Source organism: Acromyrmex echinatior, chromosome 14 (assembly GCF_024713525.1).
Source record: "Acromyrmex echinatior isolate Ae372 chromosome 14, ASM2471352v2, whole genome shotgun sequence".
NCBI classification, from domain to species: domain Eukaryota; kingdom Metazoa; phylum Arthropoda; class Insecta; order Hymenoptera; family Formicidae; genus Acromyrmex; species Acromyrmex echinatior.
In genome coordinates, this window is record NC_141865.1 from 965,157 (window position 1) to 978,831 (window position 13,675).

Here is a 13,675-nt window from a genome sequence, read left to right on the forward strand (position 1 = left end):
TTTCAGAAATATTTTTTATATCACTATTAATCTCGGAATAATTTTCGATGTCTCTGTTCTTCTGATTCAACTACTGACTAAACTTTCGTAGAAACTTGACATGTGACGGTTGAACGTTTAAGCTTCAGTACGAACTACGAATGGTACCACGGCTGTGACTTTGACCGTGTTTACCAATATATACTGCCAATCCGTTTTCAATACACTGAAAATTTATAATATACCGACATACATAACATATAGATTTTCAGTACTGACAGCATACAGCATCAGTCAAAAATATTAGACACCCTATTATTAAAAATTTTAGCTTAAAAATTGATTTTTGGAATCTGTTGTGAATTATCTTATGTTTCTTGAGAATTTTTTAAACTTATGTATAATGCCGGTAGTCAACAGATAACGCTAATAATAGAATTTCAGATAAATGAAGAAAATATGGATGTCTAATATTTTTGGCAGAGCTGTACATCAGAACACGATCCTTGTGTACCTACACAAACAAATGTCGCCTGTCGTTATATGTTTATAATAACCGTTACTTTTTTATTATATAAAATATCTGCGCAACTGTCGTTACGAACACATAACGAGTTACAGATTATAGGAGCTGGTGCGTTTACAAATAACAATTTAACGTGTATTAGCGCCGTTACAAAGTACTTATCTCATTTTAAAATGTATTTTAAAATGTGTGTATTTTACGTGTTTCAAATTAATAAAAGTAATAATTAGTACATGTATTACGATGGAATTATCCGATTCGCGTAGACGATCCCAATGATGGGAAAGTTACAATTCAGTCAACGCGAGGTATCTCAATCTATTTGTCAGGCCCGATTGCACCAACGATACTTCGACTTTAAGTGAGGCTTGAAACTCTCAAAAAGAGAGAGATAGAGAAACTTTTAAATCTTACTTAAAATCACAGTAATGTTAGTGCAATCGGACTTTAGCCCTTAATCTTTATTGCGCATCGCGACAAAGTGCCGCAAAATTTATTTTTTTGAAAAATTATTGATAATGTTATAAAGGTCTTTTTTTATAATATTAGTTACATTTTAATATTATATTTTATTATAAATATATTTTACTTGCTTTTATGATGATTATCTACAATTATCTATCCAATTGCTATAACTCTTAAATAATAAATTTGTGACGCAGCACTCAGTGCTGCGCGCGCCCTGTTAAGGGCTGAGAAAATTTTAAAAAATTATTATTGCGCGTCCGAAATGATGATGAACTAGATACAGTAATTAATAAAATAATAATCTATAATTTTTATGCTTTAATTCCTTCGTGAATGAGTAAATCGCACGAAAAATGGTACATAAATCACATTGATTTATCAAATGTTATTTGTTTATTCGAATTTTTAATCATGAGAGAATAGTTAGTCATAAAAATCTGATCATAAGGATCACGTTAAAGTATTCTTGATATCTGCCACAATCTGCTTGTGTTTTAAGAAGTAAGCAATATGAGAAAGAACACCATAGTTGAATTTGAAATTATAAATATAATATAATATATAGAATAACAAATATCATGTATACAATTAGAAATCACAATGTGAACACGACGATTAAAATTAAATTTTTATAATTACTGATATATTGTATTTTGACCATGTAATATTTTCATATATAGAGTGTCCCGAATTTAAATAGAATAAACGTGTAAAGGATCGAGGAACTAAAAAGAAAGTCCTTTAGAGATATGCTCATTTTTGTTTCGTTTTGAAGAAAATTGCAAAAAAAGATAAAACGTAAATTTCGGAATATATTATTGCTTCTAAAGCGAAATATTATTTCCGTATACGACTTGAGCGATGTCTAATATTCAAAGATAATGCGAGAATATGCGCGCCGATTTCCAGATAGAACAATGTTGAGTTATTAGTTACGTTAACAAGATCAGTGTTTGTCATTTAAATTCGAGACACCCTGTGTGTGTGTGTGTGTATGTGTGTGTGTTTGAAATAAAAATTTACAAATAACTTTTTTACTTAATTTTTCGAGGAATCTTTCTAATAATTTGATCCGCAAATTTCGGGAACTCTGTATATCCTATATGCTTAAGTTATACTTCATTATATTACAAGTTATATTATGTTAAAACATATATAAAATTAGCAGAAAATATATCACTACTGTAGATAATAATGATATATTTTTTTGTTAATTTTGTATGATGAATCGCTGGACAAAATAAATAATGGAGCTCGCAGTCTTCTTCTGCGTTACAAAAATATGTAAAACTATTATCATCAAAACCAATAATAATTTAATCATTATATGGCATGTTCCCGTAAATTTAAGGAAAGCAACAATTTATTTCTAATATCTTGTATCTCTTCCTTGATTTCCTTTTTAGGTGAAATTAAATTACATTCCTCAAGATCTGATTCTCCTTCTTCAATTTCATAAATCATCTTGTCCTACATCAAATTATATTATTACATAAGACATAATTTATAAATTAATAATAATGATGTAATTATATTAAAATGAAACTTAAGCAATGTAACGAAGGGGGATTCAATAAAACAAAATTAATCTTACATATCTTTTCCTTTTATATATTTTTAAATCACAGACACTGATTGCTTATGCACCAAACAAACTGTCTTAAATTGATATTCATATTCCATATTAATATTACAAGACCGTTTTAAATAACATTTAGAACATTAGAATAGAGGAGTCAACTCCGATGACCTTAATACAATATGTTGTCAATGTCATGATTCTGAGTAATCTTCGACAGATTACAGCTGTCACTCGTTATTTGTTAAAAAGTTATTATCAAGACAACTTTTATAAATAAAACGTAATTTTTGAACACAATATATTTTACGTATATATGCTCTACATACATTCTGCTATATAATTTACATAATTGTTCTTGTTTTATGCCAAAATAGAATAAAGCAGACATTTCCCATTCCCTGTTTAAGGGAAAGTTCGATTTTAAATGCGAAGCAAAGTCCACTCCATTCTCCCTTACATAGAGATCATATGACTTTCGAAGCGAAATCCATCAAGTTTTTCAAAATTATGATCCATTTCTATCCTTGTATAACTTAATGAGATTATTGAATAAGATAGTAAATAAATTAACAACTTTTTAACGAGCGACAACTAAAAATCTGTTAGAAGTTCATTTAGGGTCATAATCTTGATAACATGTCAAGGTGAAGATCATAAAAGATGACTCCTCTATTCTGAATATTTACCATAGAAAGCCCATTAATACGACTCTTTGATTGGTTTATAACATCTTAAGATTTTAATTAAGAAGACCTTCAACATAAGAAACTATGAATATGGCCGTATTAGTATCTTAAGACATAATTATTTGAAACAGTTTTGAAATAAGAACGGACTATGAATGTGATTAATTTATATCTAAAGACTGTACTTAAAATTTAAATATAAGAACTGATTATGAATATGGGCCAAATGGATGTTTACAAGCAACCCTTAAATAATCAATGTTATTGTATAATTATATAGTATCATTAATGTTTCTTATAAACAATGCAATATAAATTTCAATATAACTTTTAATAAAATTGTGCAATAATTTATCTAATTTGTGTTACGAGTTCAACTCTTATTCGAGTTAACATCTTATTCCTTGAGATGGCTTACACACTCCATGGATGAGATATATTGAGCCACTTTTTATTCAACACAAATTTTTTTAAATTCAACAAATACGAGATAGGAAATCATAATAGTCAAAGCTAGAAATTATTTAATGGTTAAATAATTCAATGCGAATTACTATATATATAATAGTATATATTGTATGTACATACATATGTACGAATTTTCTACTTTCAAAATATATTAAAGATATATTAGTGTTTAATTAATTAATTAATTAAGATATAAAACACATAAAACATTTTAATTCTTATTACTTTATCATAATTGAGTGAAGATTTACCTACTACCGAATTTTGGATGTACTCATTGTGCACGTTAAAGCTATCGTTTGCACACAAACAAATTTACATAAAATAATATAAAATAATATAAATTTACATAAATATAATATGGATTAAACCTCTTTATTTAAATTAGCATACAATTGCTTTAATATACACAAATGCGCACTAGTGCGTCCAATCAATTTTGCTATATAATGGTTTGAATAAAAATGAATTTGTCCAATTAACCCTTAGAAATGATTTGGATTAAACGCACATTAAATTCATAACAAAAGATAGCTAAATTATTGCATAATTTAATTGAAAATTATATTAAGAATTGTATTAAATTGTGTACATAGAGAAGATACATATCAATAATAATGTACAAATTGTACAGTAATATTGATCGTTTAATGATCGCTTGTGCCACAAAATCGAAATAGATATTATTCGACATTATCTGACATATTTAATATCTCTTATTTATAATTCTCTATTTGCATACCTCACATTCTTTCGCCTTTATACACAACATAGCCATTTGTATTTGCTCAATTTCCGCTTTTAGCTTGCTAATCTATAAGAACAATATGCATTTAAAAAAAAAAAGAAAGTATAATACGTTCATATAATTATACTTAATGTTCACTAATAATAATTGAAATATAATAAAGTACTTTATAGCTGTGTGCCCTCGATAGTTGTTGCAATCGCTTTTTACAAATCTTATGAAGGGCATTTCTGCTATGTATTTGCAGCTCCAGCGCCTGAATCCTTTTATTCTTCGATATAATCTCCATTCGCAACTTCCATATTTCTTCTTTCAATGTCGAGCAAATACATTTGTTATCGTAAGACTTTTCAGACGAATCACAGGCCGATATAGGCCGATATATCACCTTCTGTATAGACGGCAAATGTTTTTGATTTTCCTTGACAACTTTGATCTCGTCTCGTATCTCGTCAACTTCGGTGCAACACAAGTAGAACAGATTTTCAAACTCCTCATTTTCCGTCTCGTATTCACGAATAATGTCCGCCAATTCATCCATTTCTTGATCGAGTTCGGCGATGTGTTTTCTATCAATACTTTTAGCTCACTCGTACAATTCTAAACGTCCCTGTTCTTTTGATCCAACTGAACTTTCGTCAGACTAAGTGCCACGATTCGCTCGCTCGAACTTCGGTTCGGTGCCGATAGTTCGCTGTACAAATAACAGCGCAGAGACCTCGCATAAATAAACATCGCGCGCTACAAGCCTATATAGGCGTTAAGCCTATTCTTCAATGTGCTTTTGTTTCCTGTTTCTTGCTTTTTACTATTTTTTGACATCTCGTCTTTTTGCTTCTTATCCGGTTTTTTTGTTTTTTTTTGTCTAATTGTAAATTGATATGTCTTTATTTTTTAGGAAATCTCTTAATTTTTATCTTATTTTTAATTTTCTTGTTAGATCTAATTAAACTTTTAATTTTATAAGAAAGTAACCACAAAATTTTAATATTATATTTTATTATAAATATATTTTATTTGCTTTTATGATATATATATATATATATATATATATATATATATTAATATACCAAAGCCCTGAAAGAATTGATTAATTAAGTTGATCTTTTATTGGAACAGTATACTCCGCTTTTAGTATTTACAAATGGCAGCGGCAATTTTGACCGTGTTCAGATGTACCAAAAAATTGTATTATGTATTGTGAACATTTTTTAGCAATGTATATTGGAACGCAATTCTCATGTATTGTAGGCAAACGCGATCTGACGATTCACGCTTATCAGAGAATAAGATCGTAAATCCCATTGCATTCCCTTGTTAGATTAATTTAATTTGATTTTCCTAGTTTATGTAAATTTTCAATATTTATTATTTTCAATATTTATTAAGGTCACACAATTTTTTATTTCTTTGGAAATGTAGAATATTGGAAAATCAGCAATGTAAGAAAAGTGAAAAAAATAATAATAAATGCAATATATTAAGATACAATTTAATATACGGTTCAAAATAAAGACATCTTTTATTCTTCAAATAATTATTAAATTCAATAACTTTGAAAAGAGAAAGTTAATTAATTATTTTCATTAAATATAAATTTATTATTTAAATATAAATAATTTATGTGTCAGTAAAAGTTATTAATTAACGTTATATTAATTAATTAATTATTAATTAGCTAATTATATTATCTTTGCTATGTTAAGGCTCATTAAATATAATTTACCAAATATAATCATGTATTATCAATACTTTTTTTATAATTTTTGGTGCGTCGATATGATAATGGCCACGCCTAAATAGTAGCTTTTCGCAAATAGCGCAGTTGCACGCGTTATCTCGAGAAAGTGAATCGGATAAAAAAAGAGCTGCGGTACCATCGGCTTGAAGAATAACGAGGTTTCCCTCGGTTGGTTAATCCGCCGCGGATTGGATCGCGCGAAAACACGTGCACTAACGCGATTTTCGGCGGACTCTCGCCCTCCGCCCTCTCGGTCTCTCACTACCGGAAGTAGCGGAACCGTGGCGGCGTCGGTGACACTCGGATCGTGCATCGTTTCACTTTCGATAGAAAAAATGCGAACCGCATAGAGCTGTTGCAACCAACATTTTGGGACAGTGAATTTGATGCCATCTGGAATCCGCAATTCTCTTCAACTCAGTTTAGTTTTTCGAGATCTACAATATGTTGCAATATTCAATTTAGAACCTTTTATAGAATTAACGATAATTGACGGGTGTTAAGCTTATGAAACTGTAACACAATTTTAAAAAATCTGTAACATAGGTATATACATACTAGCACTGTCATTGAGATTCATTTAAAATATATACAGTGAATGCACAAGATATTTATACGAGAAATGTTCTAAAAATCTTATTTTTAAAAAGTAATCATTAGTTAGCAATTTATTAACAAAAAATAAAACAGATTATGTATTTCTTAAATCTTATTTTCATTTTACTTAAAAAAGTGTGCAATAATTAAAATTATCTAAAAATTAAGCCAAAGTGAAAAATTCTATAATTATTTGGACGCACAAAAAATATTCGTCGAGAAAGCTTAGTTTAAACACGTGAAACTGTTTTGTTTATATTAAGACAAAATATACTCATTATTAATAAATTACTACTTAATGTTTATTTTCTACAAATAAAACTTTTTCATAAAAATTTCATACAAACACTTTTTGTATTTAGTGTACATTAATTAAAAAGCATTAATTAATTTCAAAGAAACAAAATGACATAACTCATACAAAAAAAGAATAAATACTAAATTGTAAGTTTATTTTAATAAGAATACTTTAAAGCAGATATGTAACATAAAGAAAATTAAATTGTCTTACGTTTTTGTGTAAAATAGCAATTATTACAACAATAGATACAAGAATTAAGTTAATAATAAATAATTAATCATAAATTCCAATATAATTATGTATTTCTTAACATTACTTTACAGCAACAACTGTATTATTTTTACTCATAAAAATCTTTATTACCTAAACAATGACTGGATATAATGAGTCTAATAGACCTAAGTACGTCAATTGAAATTAATAACAAATCGAACGTTTTGTTTTGTTAGCAATTTCCGAGTCTACATGAAAATTTAATATAAAATTAAAATTTAAATTTAAATTTGTATTATTTAATAAAATATACATCTATTATTTATTGTACATTATAATATATAATCTGCGTGATTCATGATGTATAGATTATCTGTTTTTATAGTGTTATAATAGCGTACGTGGCTTTTGTATGCAAATGAGTAGAACGATTCTACGCTTATCGTTAGTATTGCATTACGAGTGTGACGATCGTGTGACGATCTTCAACGGCAACCGGAAATATTTACAGGACACCCCTCGAGCACGGGCACTGCCCTATCATTATCGGCCGCTTTGCCTGATTTATCGAAAGCGATCCGGCACGTGCCAAGTGATCATTACGCCCCGGTCATTAAGGGCCAGCACATGCTCATGTTTATATCGTAACACATTTCCGCGTCTCTTTCGTAACTTTGAGAAGCAATGCCTAAAACGCTTATCTTACTACGAATTTCAAAATTAAATTTCTTTTAAATCGCGTTCTTGAGATTTCGATGGTATCATTGCGACGCTTCTTATAAAATTGAAGATATTTTTCCGCAAAAATCACACAAAGTGAGTCTAAAAAGTTTAATTTTCAGATAACAAGAAACTTCTCATCTTCGAGCTGTTTATTGTATAAACACGATAATTTTTTTCCGACATATAACAGATATAGAACAATGTTTTAGGATTTGATTAATATATTTTGAAGGATGATTTAAAAAGAAGAAATTTCTGGACTTGTTTTGTTATTACAGAAATTTTATATTTACTATTCATTTATTCTATAATATTTTACATTATATTTAATATTAATCTTTTTATAATGTTATTAATGATAAAGATGAAGAAGAAGATTACTCTCTAATTATTATCTATCTATTTAATTACTATTTAAAGAAAGCAGTAATTTTTTCACTTTTTATTTACAAAATTTACAAATTGTCCTTAATAAAAACATTCTTTGCAAATGTTAAACTCTTATATTTCTTAACTTCTGTTTGTGACTTAATTTCTGATTTGTGGAATAAAAATTGTTCAATATGACGTCAATATCACTATTGACAGAGAATAATTTGACGCTATAACTTAGATTAAAAAAATGGATTTACGTATTTGATTTTTCCGGGAAGTCGTCAATTACAATGAACTTTTTTATCCGGTCGAATACGTGATTTTGATTTTAGATAGATCCGTCCGAAGCTCGGCACGAGCAACCCAAAATTCCTCTATCGACTAACGCGGGTCCACGTATACGTACCGACGAATGGCCTGTGCCAGCTGATGAGGCGGAAGGCACGTAAAGAGATAAAGCAGCGAAACGGAGGGACGAGACACAGAGGAATGTCTGTGATGGGAGGAGTGAAGCGAGCAGGAGGAAACGGTAAGAAACGCGCGGGTGGAAGAAGGGACGCAAACGGGACGGGGAAAGAGAGAAATCAACTTTTATTTGCCCGGAACGTCGTTAGGGGTAAGTGGAGGACCGAAGGGTGGCCGGACGTAATGGCGCCCCTCAACCCAACCTCGACTCTTGCCTTCCGGTATCCGTAGCGTGTCTATCGTGCTTCTTCATCCTGCGCTCCCCCTTTTTATCTCTCGATCTCAGAAGCTCTCCCGCGTGTCTCTGTCCGCCTATCTATTGGCGAGTGTTTGCCCGTTATCAAATTGGCGATGTCTCGACTGGAAGTGAAGTATCACCGGATACTTCGACATGGATGAAATTGATAAATCGAAAAAAGATTTGCTATAAATTTTGAATATCTTGCCAAATAATATAGCGTTAAATATTAGAGGATTAAATTTCAATGAATTCCTTGAGTTAAATAACATTTTGTTATTTCTAACTATTAAGTGTGTCAAAAATTATTATTTTAATACAAATCACAATCACATTAAAAAATAATCACGTACTCTATTTCTATGATTGAATTAATTTTAAAGGAAAGAGTGTTTATATTAATGTATGCGTTTAATAAATAATAAAACAAATTGGAATCAAATTTAATATACCTATTTCTTGAATTGGATTGTTTAATTTCTTTTAATTAATTGTTTTAATTAAATTAACGACATATAGAAAGCAGTGGTAATCTATATAGGAATAATTAAGAATAATCAAATTGATATAATATTATATAATTTCCCAGTATAAGACATCATCTAACAGTAACATAAAATTAATGTTAATTTTCAACCCTGGTAACACTAAATAAAAAAATATCATTAACGTTGTTATTAATATTATAATTTCTTGTATAAGAATATAGCTGTTTTATATTATATGTTATATTATATTTATATTGTTAAATGAGAAATTACAATATTATAATATTATAATATAGTGTAATGTTACTGTTAGTGTTTACCAGAGTTGAAAAGTAACGTCGTTACCGTGTTATCGTTTTTTCAACAATAATTTTTTCTGTCTATAATAGTAATATCGTTATATTTTTATAGTAACGATAACAAACTCAGCCGTTATTTTTATATTTACTTGAATATACATACATATATATTTCCTATTATCTTTATATTTGTCCAATAAATCGAAATATTATGATTGGATAGAAATATTTTGTTTAAATAGAATTTAAATATTGAAAAATATTTTAATTATGATTTGTATCTCAAACTTTATATCTTTATATTTTAGATTGCATTCCGATAGACACTGTCAATAGATAATCTGTAATGTATGTATATGTTATGTGAACTATAAATTTTTAGTACTAGCTGGCAATAAATATTGGAATGTACTCTTTATAATGACATTAATGTTTGAAAATGATCTTTAACAAAATTTTTGATGTAAAGTATATAATATAAAATTGTTATAAAAAATTTTAGAAGCTAAATTTATTAAATAAATTTAATATAAAAAAAATTTTACTATTGACTGATCCAATATTGATTATTTAATAACGTAATTTTAAAATCTAATATCTTACTTTAACATTACAAACAAATCTGATTATTATTTTCTGAATAATAGACGATAACAATAACTAGTTACTTTACAAAAAGTAGATAACAGTAACGCATTATTTTTATAAAGTAACATTCCCAATGTTTACTGGGCTAATATTAGAAAACTGATTTCAAAATATGCCTTTCGCAAGGAATGCGCATAATTCGGACTGACTTAAAGCGATTAAAAGTATCTTTATTTTAAGTCGTGAACCATTAATTTCGCTTACATATCGGCGACGTTCATTGCTACAAAGTGTATCTTAACATAAGTCTCACCGAAGAAGTGACGGCGCGCGCTTGCGGTCGCAATTTAATAGACCGTGGAAGAACCGATTAATTCTCGAATGACATAGAGCTCCGACCCTGATTCTCCACCAGACATATTACCATCACAATGGCGCACGTCGAGTGGCACGAAAAGAAGGGTGAGGGTGGGCGGGACGACGAGATTGCGACGTCCGGCGTCCCGACGCCCTGAAATGCCACCACTCTCTTCCGTTTCTCTCGTCCGCGACGCCCAGTCGATTACGCGTATATCCCATATATACGTTTGATTTAACCGTATTTATTGGTGAAATAGATTTCGTACGTTTGTTCGCGGCGTTATATAGCTAATTCACGATCTGCAGATTAATAAACGTATTGTAATTTAATATCTTTAATATTAAAAGAAGGAGCAATAAGTTGAACTAAACTCTTTACGTGAATAACACAAATGAATAGAGGAGGTGCCAAATACGATCGAGGCTGGTTCTTATTGTCAGTGCTTAATAATATTTCTATATGTGAATTATTAAATACATTTTCCAGTTCCTAAAAAAATTATACCCTGAATGCAACCGGTCTTGAAGTGCAACCCCCAAACTGAAGCTGAAATATTAATATTACAAATTAATTAGATGAATAATAATGTTAATAATCTTAAATTCTTAAACATTGCAGAATAAAAATTTATACTTTTAGCTTTATTCAAATATCTGAAATATTTAAACTGATATTTTTAAAGAAGGAATTTCGTCCATATCATAAAATAAAATTGGCGAACGAATTATACATTTTTATTATAGATGTTTCTTTTGTGATAATCGATTAATTGCGATCTTATCCTCGATGTTTTCCACAATCTTACGACCCGTAAGCTTAACACAGTAAATTTAGCGCATTAGACACACTCGGTAGAAGCTACCGGGGTGACCAAGCAGCATCTTCTACCCGTCATACGTATGGTCACGTGCCGTCTGCTTCGCGTGCGTATATACACGTTTAATAGCTGTCGGAACATTATGTCGAAAACCCTCCAACGCCGGTGCTACCGTGAGGGCGCCTTTGTGTATAAAATAAGACATTCTCCCATCCGCGGTGAATGAGGAAGCAGCACGGAGGGGTGCAGAGGAGGAGGACGGAACTCGTTCGGGGGATGAGAGAAGGATAGCTCGGCAGATATTACGACGAGTAGTTCCAACCCCAGACTTCCGTCGTGATAAATTAACAGGAGCTTACGACGCTCCTCTCTCTCTCTCTCTCTCTCTCTTTCTCCCTCTCTTGTCTCTGTCGAAAAGCCAGGCGTCGCAGAGACGTTCAATCGGCACTGATAATAATCAACCATTGTTTATTTTTTCCTGAGTTTCCTAAGTGATTTACATCGCGGATCTTCTTTAGCGAGTTTGTAGAAATTAATTGTATCGGCCGTTAGATAATATTTTCTAATTAATCCTGGTTTCCTTTTTTTTTCTTTTTTGGACCTGTTTCTATCAATGTATCGATCAACTATAATCTTGGTTTAATTTACTTTTGATTTTTTTTTTAGTTCTAAGAATTAAAAAAGGATAAAAATTAAAATTAATCTACATTAGTAGAAATGAATATTAGTTTTCATTTTCAGCCTTAATTTATTGTATTCATGTACAAAAGAAATGATATACATTTAGAACAAAAATAGTTGCAATTATCATAATTTAAATATAATTTGGAAATATATATATATATATATATATATAATTTTTTTTTTAGAAAGTATTATATAAAGAGAGAAAGAGGAAAGAAAAGAAGTTTTTATATATAGCTAAAAATACGTTTGAAAGGAATTGTATAAAAATATGTTCTATATATATACATCTATATATATATAGCATATATACACACACATGTATAACGTCCAATCGTTCCTTTCTTTTTTAGTCGAAGGGATTAGTCTCTCCGGACAGTCTGACCGCGGCGGAAGCGGCGCAAAGTAAACGAGATTTTACCCGAGGGATGCGAAAAACACAGCGAGTCGTGTCCCGTAGCGAGTAGCGTAAGTAAGCGGCGTGTAGAGCTTCAGTATGTAACAAGCGATTACTTATTTAACGTGGGGTAAGACGCGGAGCGCGTACGCGCCGCGTGTGTGATACGAAATTTCAATAAACCACACGTGAGAATTCGCGGTAATATAACCTCATCAGAAAATGTAACGGGGGCGAAGCAGCCGCGCGAATAGATAATAATAAACGAGCGTTAATAATGGACGGGGTTAGGGAAACGAGGGACCCGAATATACACGCTTGAACGTACGTGGCACAGTCCTTCTCATTCCTCTCCCTCTCATTAACAAGATTCTAATTCCAGCCGTTATCAACGACATCGAATTTCTTGATTCGGATTTTATTAATGTAATTATGTAAATTTAATTACAGTGCAACGAAGTTTCATCAACATTTTTATCTCCAACAGAGGTCTAAGGGGTATTTCTTGTAGAATTTTTTACATTGAAAAAGGATATATGTTTTTTCTAAAAAAATTCATCAGCTTTCAATTTTTAGAAACTCTACTTCAAAATTCTTATGTAATACATATATAATGTAAATTTGTAATATATGTAATACATAATTATAAAAAAATTTAAATATTTTTTTTTACAAAGCAGTACTAAAAGAAAACTAAGATGAGTAATCAAAAGATATTAAATGAAAATGAACATAAATTTTATTTTACAAATCGTTACTGAACATTTTGACTTATCGAGTCTTCTTTAATCAAAAAATAAATAAATTATAATACAGAAAATATAGTTATGAATAAAAATTGAACGGTACAAAAAGAAAAAAGATAATCAATAAAAATTGTTTTACAATATATGAAAATAAATGTAATGATGTAAAACTCTTTATATTGCTT

The 13,675-nt window shown here is 29.9% G+C and overlaps 1 protein-coding gene across 1 annotated transcript; it reads right to left on the reverse strand.

The window, feature by feature from the left end:
• Positions 1 to 41: 41 nt before the first annotated feature.
• Positions 42 to 5,366, reverse strand: LOC105144670 (hypothetical protein). Its single transcript, XM_011053721.2, has 3 exons — positions 4,624 to 5,366; positions 4,452 to 4,523; positions 42 to 2,443 (listed from the first exon to the last, which is right to left on the reverse strand). The coding sequence occupies exons 1-3, from the start codon at positions 4,996 to 4,998 to the stop codon at positions 2,297 to 2,299; spliced, it is 594 nt and encodes a 197-aa protein (XP_011052023.1). The 5' UTR covers positions 4,999 to 5,366; the 3' UTR covers positions 42 to 2,296.
• Between the last annotated feature and the right edge of the window lie 8,309 nt (positions 5,367 to 13,675).